Here is a 13,173-nt window from a genome sequence, read left to right as displayed (position 1 = left end):
AATATTTAATTGTTCATATTTTCATTGCAATTGTCTGGTTTCTTGGTTCTTATTTAGAGGTGGGACTAGATTTGACCAGTGTTAAGAAAATATAGGACTCAGTACTGAATGGCATAGTGGGTTAACACGTTGACCTTTCATCCCTGGTCATGGGTTGAATCCAGTCCAGTTGATAGGATAACAGTAGCCCCAATCTGTTAGCTGTAAGGGTTACTGTGTGAAATGAGTTTGGGGAATCAAACAAGTTGCGAGGAAGCATATGGCCACAGCACATAATTTGGCACTAAATTGTCAAGAAAGGCTAGAAGGCTCATTGGTGCAGTAGGGGTGGGTTTCTCAATTTGGGCATAGTAGAGGGACCTTTTACTTTGCATCTGGCCATGCTTAAGAATGCCTGATGCTGATACTGGGTGCCCACTTTTTAAAAAATTTCAAATGTTCCATTCCCAAGTTCATCTCTCATAAGCTTAAGTAGTTGAACCACAATTTCGGTGACTGACATTTTTAATCTTATTCTGTACTTTCATTTAAATTCAGCTTTTCTGTACATATAAAATAAAAATGTTCTTCTCAAATATTGCAACAGGATATTGCTTTCAAATAATTTGACAGCATATTCCCATGCAATTTACTTTGAACCAGATATGCACATATCAGCATTGTACAAACTATTCTTCTTTTAAGACTTCACCATGGATGCTACACACCCTTGTTCCCTTCTACCATTTACATCCCAAACTCATCGTACCTCATTACTAACAAATGTACAGTGTGACTGGCTGTATTATTAGTGTACAGACATACAGTCCTTGTTTCTGCTATTTCTGCATTTCATTTGGTCACTCATTTTCATCTCATTGCCTTTGTTTCTCTCCCTCAATCTTCAACAAGCAACTAACCAGCCAGGCCCGCATCTTCCACACTGCACCACGGTGGTCCTCTGTATGCTTTGTGTTACATTGTGCAGAGCATGTGATTTATTTACTGCCTGCCACCATTTTAATAAGAACAAAAAGCAAAATACTGTGGATGCTAGAAACAAGAACAGAAAAAGGTTGGAAATATTCAGCAGGTCAGGCAGCGTGTGTGGAGAGAACAGGCAAGCTGTTTCGGGTATGAACGCTTCCTCGGAACAACCAAAACGTCTTGTCTGTTCTCTCCACGGATGCTGCCCGATCTGCTGAGTATTCCCAGCGTTTACCATTTTATTAGGATTGTGGATTCAGGGAATTCATGTTTATATTTAGTGTGGAGATCCTGTAACACAAGAGAATCCCTGTATAGATAACAACACTGCTGATTGCATCCTGACCTGTGGTATCAGTTCATTCTTAAGTACAACAGGTCATTTTTTCTTATGAAAACCAGGGTGGAAAGTATAAATAACAGACAGGTATAGAAGAATTAGAGATAAAAATGGCTCCCGCTTTGGTTTGGCATATATGCATCTGTCCTTCACCTTTAACCATCTATTATTCTATATAATGTTGTATGAGAATTGGCTCACTGATGCATAAAGTACTGTTTTGATCCTTAATGTCATAAAGACACAGTATCCTTACTAGTGCATTTTATAAAAAGGAAAGAAGTGGCACATTGAAGTAAAGCTATATAAGAATACATATTAAAACAGATGGTGTCAGTATGCACCATGCAGCAAAAGTAAATCCTCTGCACAAATAACAAGCTTGTTTACTCAAGTAATATTAAAGATGCATTTCTACAATTGAAAAGTACCAGCTTCCAGCATTTGACTCCATTAGCAAATTCAAAATATTTAAATTCTGATCAGTAAACCTCACAAAGATTTAAAATGTACCAGCAGATGTCCTGTGGTACTGGTCATGGTCAGTCAGAGAATACGTTTGATTAATGAAAGCAGCGTCATACCATGCAACCCACAGTGACCTAGAAATTGGATCACGCCCAAATTGGGGCACGCTCCCAGTGCAGCGCCTGCTTCATGTGCCTAATGCGTCTGGCAGCAAGACCGTGGCAAATTGGTCTGCCGACCTCATTTGCTTAATACCAGCGTGCTGCGGCCAGTCGCGGCCCAGGGATAACTTGCCGGTCCGGTGAGGGGGCAGCATGATCCTGAGGAGGGTCCAAGAGGGGGGAGAAGGCAATCGGGAAGGGGGTGAGCAGTGGCCGGCAGCGGACCATGGATTTAATGTAGAGCCAGGAAGAGAACTCCTGCTCTCCCAGCTCCACAATAAGATAAGTAAAACACTTAAAATGTATCTTTCTGGTGTCAACCTCCTCTCAGGACTGCAGGTTTGGCTGCCAAGTACCTGAAGAAACTGACCACAGCATGCACGGCACATACTGCACTCAGTCACAATCCAATTTTGCAAAGGGGGCCTTAAACAGGTGCTATGCCCCCTATTTGCAAATGCAAAGGGGCTAACGCCTATTTCAGGTGCACACCCTGGATGCCTACGGAGGAACCTTTACCAGTATGGTGGGTGGCACATGCCACCCCCGTCATATTAGACCCTTAGGTACCCATTTTACACCTGTAAAACGGGCACGGCACAATCCAATTTCAAGGCTAATATATTATAATTAACTGATCTTCTGTGGCATTGCTCATGAACAAACAAAATTGAACCTCTTCTAGTAACTGCCTCTCCAATTCTTTTTGTGTCCTTATTCTTTTTCTCTCACTCTCAAGCTGTCACATGCTCTTTTCAACCAATATCTGTATCTCTGTGCCCACTCTTTTTCTTATTGTTTCTGTATCTACTTCCCTCTGTTGCCTCACTTTTGTGTGTCAACAATGTCTCTGTATGGCTATCACATGTTCACTTACTCAATATCTCAACTTTTTTACAGCAAAGGGTACATAGCAAAATAGGATGGAAGTGGGAATTAGGCAGTGAGAGGATTGTTGCAACATACATTCAAGAGGTTCTAGTGAATGAAAAGACTCAGGTTGGAGGTCTGGGAGATGCTGAGGTCTGTAGGAAGTCAGGGAAGGAGTTGGGAGCACTGGGAGATTGGTGGTGAGAGAACTAGGGACTGGGAACACTAGGAGGATACAGCTTGTGGTAAGAGTGGGTGGGCTGTGATATGGGAATACTGAGGGTTGGCAGGGTTGTGGGAACATTAAGGGTAAATGGATTCTGGGAACACAAAGATTGGGGACAGGGAACAGTCCAGGAGACAGGCTCAAGTCCCAAATAAAGACCAAGGTCTGGGAGCAGCTGGGCCTGGGAATGGAGCAGAGGCATATGCCGAGAGGACAATACTGCACTGGAGTCAGGAAAGAAACAAAAAAATTATCGTGTAGCCACCACAGCTCTTGACATCTAGCACATGGTGACCCAAAAAATATCAGAAGTTAAAGTCCAACTATATAAAGTAAGCTCCAAGAAGCAAAACTACAGCCCAGGCCTCTGAGGGTGGGTGTTTGATGGGGAAAAAAACATATTGGATGGATTTCCAACAGGACTTGGGTGGTTTTAATGACAAAGTTTAAATATTATTTGGAAATGATTTAAGTTCTTATGTGTTTGTGTTATAAATTGTACTTTTAGTTGCATTTGCTGCCCAATTGAGGAAACAACATGGCTGCCCAAAGAATCAGGAAAAAATTGATTGAGCAATTTGAGTTGAGTTTGTCTTGTGCCAGATGTTGATTCCTCATTGGTGTATTTGAAAAAAAAGAGCTATTTGATTATTTGATTTTGTTTGTGTTGGTGGTTGATTTTCCAACCAGTCTTCTGATTCATCAATGGTAGATTTTTCAACTCATCTATATTTGAGCAAATTAGCATGGATAACTTACAGATAACGGTTACTTGAGCCAATCAGGTAAGTGTGGTAGACACTTTGCATCTGTAGCATTTTAATGCATGATGGAGAACTTTCCCATGTACTAGACAGGTACCAGATGTAAAACTTATTTACATAGATTAATCATCCCAATTATGCAATTTGGTTTGTCCATACTTGTTACAATTCAAGATGGCAGTGAAAGTAAATGGAGTAATTTCTAGTGTCAATATTATTGAGCACCTCACCTAAATAAAAAAAAGTAGTCCTTTGCAATTAAGCGCACCCCTATATTGCTCTAACAATATTCCACAACTGTACTTACAAAATTTTAGAAGCATCAGGTTGGCCCAGTTAAAACCAGTCACCTCTGAGTCAGAATATTGTGGATTCAAGTCTCATGTCAGGGTTTAAACTCATAATCTAGATTAACACTCAAATGCAGAACTAAGGGAGTGTCATCCTTTGGATGAGACATTAATCCATCTCCTGTCTACCTGTGATTTAAGCAATGCTAAAGATCCAGTGGGACGATCAAAGAGCAGGGAGTTTCTCCTGGTGTCCTGGTCAACATTCTTCCATCAACCAATTTGTTCATTGCTGTTTGTAGCATGTTGCTGGTGCAAAACACTTCTGAGTTTGTCTACATAACTGCACTTCTAAAGTAATTACTTGAAGCACTTTGAGACATTTTGATTTGATAAAATATTAAAATGAAATTTATCATTGTGCAGCATAATCTGCTCATCCCCATATACTAATTTACCCTATATGCCCCTCAATACATCTTCTTGATGTAGAATTGTACATGTTATATAAACTGCCTGACATTAATATGTTTAACTGATATCAAACTTAGTCTTAGCGGGAAGTAAAGCAAGAATGACATTTTAAGTTCAAATGGTCAAACACACTTTTTTGCCTCATCAAAATTCACTTTATCAACTGTAATCTATTTGGATTACATTTCAACAGTTGGAAAATTATCTGCCTGAATCAGGCAGGTGCACCAGCTAGCCAGCGTTACGCCCTTCCAATGATCGATTGGGCCATACTGTCAACAGGAATGGGGCGGTAAGGCATGCTCCACCATGTTTCCACCTGGCGGGCAGCCTCAAAAATCTACCTATCTCTTTTGACCAAGGCTTTGATTATCTCTCCTCGCCTTACTTCCTGACTTGGCATATCTGTGCAGTACCTTGGGACGTTCTTTACATTAACAACACTATATAAATGCAAGTTATTGTTGACAATGTCATGAGCTGCATTAACATCAATGGATAATTTAACATTCATGTTAATTTGACTCCTCACAGTCTGGGAGAACTCAATAAATATTTCAAACTAGTTCCCCCCACCCCCCATATTATAAGCACTCACCATTTAAACATTTTTTTAAAAAAACAGCAGCTCAAAATAACAAGAGGTTGTAATGAGATCTATTTAACTTTTGAGTTTTAAAAGTGGCACTGATTCTATTCTCAACAACACTCCTTCAAACGACCATTGTGTAAACACTGCAAAATACAAGTGTATATTAGTATAAAGGATATTTTAAAATGGTGGCAGGGGAAATGAGGTTTGAAAGTTAAAATGGTAACTTGTACTGGAATTGAATGCAGCTCATTGGATCTTTCTTAAGTAGCCACCCTGTCAAAATCTCCAAACCCTCAGCTTCAAATAAGGAAATTAAAGGAGACCCCTCTTTTTTAAAAAAAATGTTAATCCTGGGAGATAAACACGCCAGATCAGAACAGCCCTAAGTGTGTTGGTGTAAAGGAATTCCATACTTTAAATCAGCAGGAAATGTCGAGTGTTTTCTGCTGCCGCAGAGCTCAGTTCGGTGCGGCGGCAGTGGGCGAGCCCCCGGGGTCTGAGGTGAGCCAGGCCTCTCCGCCCGGCGCTATGTCGACAGCTTCTCCCCCCTCCTCGCTCGGTGTGGGGAGGGGCTCCTTCCCCGCGGGCCTCTCGCGGTTACCGCTCGACGTCGCTTTCTCACCACAACCCGTCACCCCCCCAATTATTATTATTGTTGTTGTTTTTTTTCCAATGAACCTCCCCCTCCCCCAATATTTCCTTTGTGTTCGGTTACAACCGGCCGCTTCACACCTCGCCGCCCCCCCAGCCAAAGACACTCGTAAACAGTGTCCTTCCGCTGCTCGCTGCTCTTAATGTATTTTAAAATGACATATATCGACCAGGAAGGTAGGTGAACCCCGAAATCATTTATTTTTGCAGGATTTGGGGGGGGGGGGGTTCAGCTGAAACGCTGCAGCGCTCATAACGGGGGGACTACTTTTTACGTTTTCGGACCTTACTTTCTTTCCGGGGTAATTTTTTTTGTTCGACTTCTAAACAGTCGCGCTTTATAATTTCAATTAATGGAGAGAGAAAAAATTAAAACTGTGGGATTTTGTTTACAGAATATTTATGCCCTGAGTCTTTCCTCCAAACCACTGTATAAACCTTCCATACTGATCAATGGTTTGACATGATCCCCGTTTAATGGCATAGTCAGCGAAAAGGGTTCGTTGGGACACACAACCCCCCCCCTCCTCCGCCCCAAACGCCAATTGATCAAAATGATTGGTGGGAAGGAAATGTGACGCGGCGTGATTGACAGCGCCGGCTGCCAATTGTTCAGGCCCGAGCTTCGGCTAGCAACAGCCGAGGAAGAATCTTAATAAAGATCCCCTGACCAATCGGCGGAGGCAAGGGGGCGGAGCTGCGCGCGGGGGAGCTCGAGCGCGTCGCCAGCGGACGGCAAATTGGGCCGTCGTGCGCGCGCGAGTGCGATTTTGGGAAATCGAGTCCGGGCCGCGCGAACTTGCATCGCGCTTTGGGTTTAAAAAACTACAGCTCCCAGAGAGCCGTGCGCGCCGGGCGCATGCGTTGTAACCGATTCCATTTTTTTCCCCTCCTATATATATTAAGCAGCGTCGCTCCAGTGATAACAGCAGTTGGAGGTAGGTGTGTGTGGGGGAATGAGCTTGGGAGAAAAGTACGAGTAGAAACTTCTGAAACAAGCCCAAAGCGGTGTGGGGGGTGGGTGCCGTAAGTCCACACGGGATTGACAAGTCGTTTATTAAACAGGACCTCTTTATGTTTCAACAAGATGGGGGACCAATTGGTTTTCCAGCCTGTGGACAGCCCCTCGGTGGGCGACACAGAGTGTTCAGGTGGCAGGTCTCAAATTTTGGAGCATCCCTCGTCTGCCAAGAGTGTGACCATCAATAATAATAATAATGATGATAACGAGGAGGGGGAGGAGTCTGGAGGGCGATTGCTGGTGGAGAACCAAAGCTGCTCGCCAGTGGAGACCTATCCCCCGAGCTGTGATCAGCAGGAACCGTCCGAGTGTCTTCCAAGGCAATCCAAGAAGAGACACCGGAGGCGCCCGTCCAAGAAGAAGCGGCGCTGGAAGCCCTACTTCAAGCTGTCCTGGGAGGAGAAGAAGAAGCTGGACGAGAGGGAGAGCGTCCGGGCGGCCAAGACCCGGGCTGAGATGTTCGCCAAAGGATTTACAGTGGCCCCGTACAACACCACTCAGTTCCTCATGGAGGAACACAACCAAGAGGAGCCGGATTTGAACACCGGCGTCTGCCCCAAGCGAACCAGTAAATCGGATGACACCAGCGAGGAGGAAGATCTGGAGGAAGAGGAACAGGACAGTGGCAGCGATGGCATGGGAGGGGATGGCAGCGAATTCCTGCAGAAGGACTTTTCCGAAACTTACGAGAAGTACCATGCAGAAAGTCTGCAGAACATGACCAAACAGGAACTGATCAGAGAGTACCTGGAGCTGGAAAAGTGTCTGTCCAGGTTGGAAGAGGAGAAAAACAGATTGAGGTGTAGGTTGGAAGGGCTGAAAACGACAAGAAGTGGAGATGCTGCAGAGAAACAAATGAAAGAGATTGAACACGAAGTGGAGAAGTTAAAAGCTGAAAACGAGAGACTTGAGAAAGAAAATGAACTGTATAAACAAGAAAGAAGATTTTTAGAAAATGGAGAATAAAAAAATACTTGGACATTAATCAACTAAAATGTAAATATTTTAATTGATGTAAGCGTTTTATAAAAATGCAGAGGAAGACCATCATCTCCCCTCCCCATTTTATTGTTTATGTGACATGTGTACATTTTCTGTTGAACTTTTATGATGTGCAACTTTGACTGGCTTATTTTTCCTTTTGAGGTCAAGGTATACAGTGTGTTTTTGACACGTTACTGGCAAACTTTTGATGCATTGTGTCCCGAGTCTTGTACATCTTCAAAATGACATCTATCAAATTAATAGTCTAAGAATAAATATAACATTAGTAAAGTAATAACGATGTTATTGGCGTGATATTTGTGTTCAAAGTAAGTGCGAGTGTAAAGGGAATATTGGCAACCGTTCATTGCCAAATGTAGGGTCACGGTGGTCTGACATTTTTGAATGGATATGAACATTCATTTCAAACTTCACATTCAGATCCATTCGATCAGCGGCTGCACTACTGGTGAATGCCACTTAAAATCGATTACTTTGCTGGTCTCCAAAGTGTACCGAGTTTATTCTATTGGAAGGCCAAGGATTATAAGAAAACATTACCAAACTTTTGCAATTGCAGGATTACACAATTAGTTATTCATACTGTCAAACCGTGTATAGTATATGTGCCATTATTTTAAAATTTCGTATTTCAGGTGCCATACAGCACATTAATGTCAAGCGGGAGCAAACATATGGCACGCTTGGTTAAAGAGTTCATGTTGCTTTGCCACAAGAATAAAGGTGCATTGGTTATGTGGAAAGAATATACAGATCACAGCTGCAACCGACTTATTACATTATAGATAGTGACAACAAGTTTGTCCCTGTACAACCAAAAACAAGTATGCACGGATCTTAATCTAAACTAGACGCAGAAAGCAGTGAACAAAAGGAAAGGGCCATGGGCGATCATTTTATTCACTCGAGTGAGATCAACACTCAAACTGATTTGATGCTGGTTGTGAAGAAACCTTATGGGACTGAAGGTAAGTAAGAAAAAAAAATATTTTAGGAAAAACGACCCCTTGCGTTGCCTGTTCAGTAATTAACCCGCGCCATTTGCTGCAGCTAGGATTCAATTAGAATTTTATAGCCAAAAGCAGCTAGTTATAAATCGTCAGTCTTGGTTTTAGCAAATGGGTACTTCAGTTATATTTTCAAAAAGGGTGGAGATATTTGAACGTTCTGCATAAACTACTGACTCCCAAGTTATAATGTACATTTTTGAAATTATACATGAGATCAAGATTGGAATAATTTATTTCAAGCACAGATAGGGAATCTCTCTCAATTTAACAACACAATAGTAAACAGTAGATTTTCCTAATGCACTAAGCAATACCACCGATTTAGTCTTTCAGGAATTTAACACAATGTGATTCAACACTCCTTCATACCATTTTGGTCAATCTTAAATTTTAAATCCTGCTCAAATTGTTATTCCACATAGTAATCAACAGAGGGCGCAATTCCCTCCCTAAACCCCTCCACCTCTCTAAGACACTCCTTAAAACCAACCTCTGACCAACAACAACTTGCATTTATATAGTGCCTTTAACGTAGTAAAACGTCCCAAGGCGCTTCATAGGAGCGTTATCAAACAAAATTTGACACTGAGCCATATAAGGAGGTGTTAGGACAGGTGCAAAAGCTTGGTCAAAGAGTAGGTTTTAAGGAGCGTCTTAAAGGAGAAAGGGGTAGAAAGGAGGAGAGATTTAGGGAGGGAATTCTAAAGCTTAGGGCCTAGGCAGCTGAAGGCACGGCCATTGACGGTGGAGCGATTAAAATCAGGGATGTGCAAGAGGCAAGAATTGGAGGAGCGCCAAGATCTCGTAGGGTTGTGTAGGGCTGGAGGAGATTACAGAGAGAGGGAGAGGCGAGGCCATGGAGAAATTTGAAAACCAGGATGAGAATTTTAAAATTGAGGTGTTCCTGGACCGGGAGCCAATATAGGTCAGTGAGTACAGGGGTGATGAGAGAATGAGACTTGGTGCGAGTTAGGATATGGGCAGCAGAGTTTTGGATGAGCTCAAGTTTATAGAGGATGGATGATGGGAGGCCAGCCAGGAGAGCATTGGAATAGTCCAGTCTGGAGGTAACAAAGCACAGATGAGGCTTTCAGCAGCAGATGAGCTGAGGCAGGGGTGGAGATGGGCGATGTTACGGAGGCGACCAAGCTTAGGTGACCTAACCTTACATCTCCTTCTTTCGCTCTGTGTCAATTTTTGTCTGATTACACTCCTGTGAAGCAGCTTGGGATGTTTTACTATGTTAAAGGTGCTATATAAATGCACATTATTGTTCAATTTGAGACGTCTCAGCTTCTTTGGTAGATGAACCAAGGCCAAAGTACAAAATGACTGCCAACTTAGTGCTTTATAAAGAAGTTTGAGATAGTGGGTGTGAAGAATAACACCACCTTACTGGTGCAGTAAGGGATGTTCTTCAGGATGGAGTTCAGTTCATAGATACAGGAATGTAGGAATCCCCAATACTGTTCACAGTCTGTTGAAAACTTATTCAGTAAGTTATGAAATAATTTTTTTTTTTAAATAGCACTGGTCTTTACCATTATTCTCTATCAAATGCAGATGGTCTAGCAGGTATTGGAAAAGTACCTAAACTGTACTGCAAGCTTAATGAGTTTTTCTCTTTCCTCTGACCTTACATTCTAGGTAGATACACCAATAAAGAATATCTTTCAATATATGTACTGTTACAGAAGTCTATGTTTAATAGCACCTTGCCACAGTCTTTCATCCTCCAATTTTCAGTCTTTTAAAACCCAATTTTGGCATCACCTAATTATGGCTTCCTGATTTATCTCCTCTCCTAAGAGTAAGTGTTCACTTTCAGTGCTCCCAATGTATTTCTTCAAGTGTGTCATATGCCCACATTCCTGATAGGTGCTCTTGGCATGTGGAGCTCTGATAATGGGAGCACTGAAGAACAAAATCTACCATCTACTCTCTCCAACCTTCATGGCATCCCACACCATAGGTATAGGCCCTTCAGCTGGTTTTCTCATTCATAATAAAGGGGCAATTCTTGGTAGTCTGCTCTTGGTCAAATCATTTCTCATCCCTTCAAAGTTTGTCTTACTTAAATATATAACCTTGGTTTGTGACTTGCCCTTCTGCCTCTCAAACCTAATTAATTAGGTTAACTAATTCTGATTTGTTACTCATCACTAAATCTAGTCTGGCCTGTTCCCTTCTCAGTTCCCTTGTCCAGAAAACTGTCCTGAACACATTCTAGAAATTCGTTGCCCTTACTATTTGAGCTGTTTTTCTCCCAGTCTGTGTGAAAATTCAAATCTCTCATTACAAGCACATTTTTCATTACTCCTGCTATATCTTTAACAGGTATTTCATTATTACTTCCTATAACCTTTTCTGTTCCTTTCCCTTTTTCTTATTTTAAGGTTACTATTCTTTCCACCAGATTCTCCCCCCTTTATTGGTTTAAAGTCCTTTCTACCATCCTATTTATCCTTTCCACTGACCCTTGGTACCAGCCCAGTTCAGGTGCTGCCCGTTCCAGTGGTACAGCTCTTTCCTGTCCCAGTACTGGTGCCTGTGTCCCATGAAATGGAATCCCCTTTCCCACACCACACTTTCAGCCATGCATTTGCTTATTTATTTATCCCTATGTCAATTAGCACGTGGCTCGGATAGTAATCTGGAGATTACCACCCTCAAAGTAATGCTTTTTAATTTAGCTCCTAGCTCCAGATACTCCCTTAGTAGGACCTCCTCCCTGTTCTTTCCTATGTCCTTGGCTCCGACATGGATCACGACAACAGGTTCTTTCCCCTCACCTTCGAAGCTGCTTTGAGATATTCCTTATCCTTATCCTTATCCTGGCACTGGGTAGGCAACACACCCTCCTGGACTCTCGATCGTGACTACAGAGGATACCTCCCTAATTATCAAATCCCCAATGTCTACAACCTTTCTATTCAGCTCCTCCCCCCTTGAATTACCTGCTTCTCTACAGTGCCTAGTTTAGCATTCTGCCCATCCTCCCCACAGCCTTCTTCCTTATCTCCACAGGTAGCAAGTACATTGCACCTGTTGGACAAGACCCGTTTCTGCGGTTCCTCCGTCTCTGCCTTCATTACGTTCTCCCTTCCCTGCTGACCGCCAGTGACACACTCTTTTTTTCAAAAAATATACTTTATTCATAAAATTTGCAGCAATACATACAATACAGTTGTCATATCACATTCCAAATGTACACAATACAGATTATACAATTTGCAGGTTACATCAAGTACAGTTCAATGAACACATTGGACATAATTACAGTTCATGACACTCTAGGGAGCCTCATTGCAATACACTCAATACACATTTTTGATAACAGGTACGTTACAGATTCATTACAGTTACATTACATCAGTTAGAATTTTACATTCTGCCCGAGGGGGTTTTTCCCTGATTGCAGCCCCTCGGTATACAATGGCGGGAAGGCTCTAAACGGTTGCCTTTCCCCACAGAGCCTTTGCGGCGGCCGCACCCATCCTCAGTGCGTCCCTCAGCACACAGTCCTGGACCTTGGAATGTGCCAGTCTGCAACACTCGGTCGAGGACAGCTCCTTGTGCTGGAAGACCAGCAAGTTTCGGGCAGACCAAAGGGCGTCTTTCACCGAGTTGATGGTCTTCAAGCGGCAGCTGATGTCCGTCTCAGTGTGCGTCCCCGGGAACAGCCCGTAGAGCACAGAATCCTGTGTTACGGAACTGCTCGGGACGAACCTGGACAGATACCACTGCATCTCTCTCCAGACCTTCTTTGCAAAGGCACATTCCAGAAGGAGATGGGTGACGGTCTCGTCTCCACCGCAGCCTCCTCTGGGACAGCGCGCGGTGGCACTAAGAGTCCGGGAGTACATGAAGGATCTGACGGGAAGGGCCCTTCTCACCACCAGCCAAGCTAGGTCTTGGTGCTTGTTTGAAAGCTCTGGCGAAGAGGCGTTCTGCCAAATGACATTGACAGTCTGCTCGGGGAACCAACCGACAGGATCCACCATCTCCTTTTCCCTCAGGGTCTTGAGGACGTTACGTGCGGACCACTTGCTGATCGCCTTGTGGTCAAAGGTGTTTTTCTGCACAAACTTTTCCACGAAGGACAGGTGGGGCGGAACGGTCCAATTGGACGGAGCGTTCTGTGGCAGCGTGGCCAGGCCCATCCTTCTCAACACCGGGAACAGGTAGAACCTCAGCACGTAGTGACACTTTGTGTTTGCGTACCGAGGGTCTATGCACAGCTTGATGCAGCCGCACACAAAGGTGGCCATCAGGATGAGGGCCACGTTGGGCACGCCTTTCCCCCCTTTCTCTGGAGAATTGTACATCGTG

The 13,173-nt window shown here is 43.3% G+C and overlaps 1 protein-coding gene across 1 annotated transcript; it reads left to right on the top strand.

Moving 5' to 3' along the window:
• Positions 1 to 6,715: 6,715 nt before the first annotated feature.
• LOC137300149 (protein HEXIM1-like) lies at positions 6,716 to 8,108 on the top strand. The gene has a single exon (XM_067969232.1). It carries the CDS (start codon positions 6,893 to 6,895, stop codon positions 7,790 to 7,792), a length of 900 nt encoding a protein of 299 aa, XP_067825333.1. The 5' UTR covers positions 6,716 to 6,892; the 3' UTR covers positions 7,793 to 8,108.
• Positions 8,109 to 13,173: the final 5,065 nt, after the last annotated feature.

The sequence above is a fragment of the Heptranchias perlo genome, chromosome 30 (genome assembly GCF_035084215.1).
Source record: "Heptranchias perlo isolate sHepPer1 chromosome 30, sHepPer1.hap1, whole genome shotgun sequence".
In the NCBI taxonomy this organism is placed as follows: Eukaryota; Metazoa; Chordata; class Chondrichthyes; order Hexanchiformes; family Hexanchidae; genus Heptranchias; species Heptranchias perlo.
This window is presented reverse-complemented; position numbering and strand designations above follow the sequence as displayed.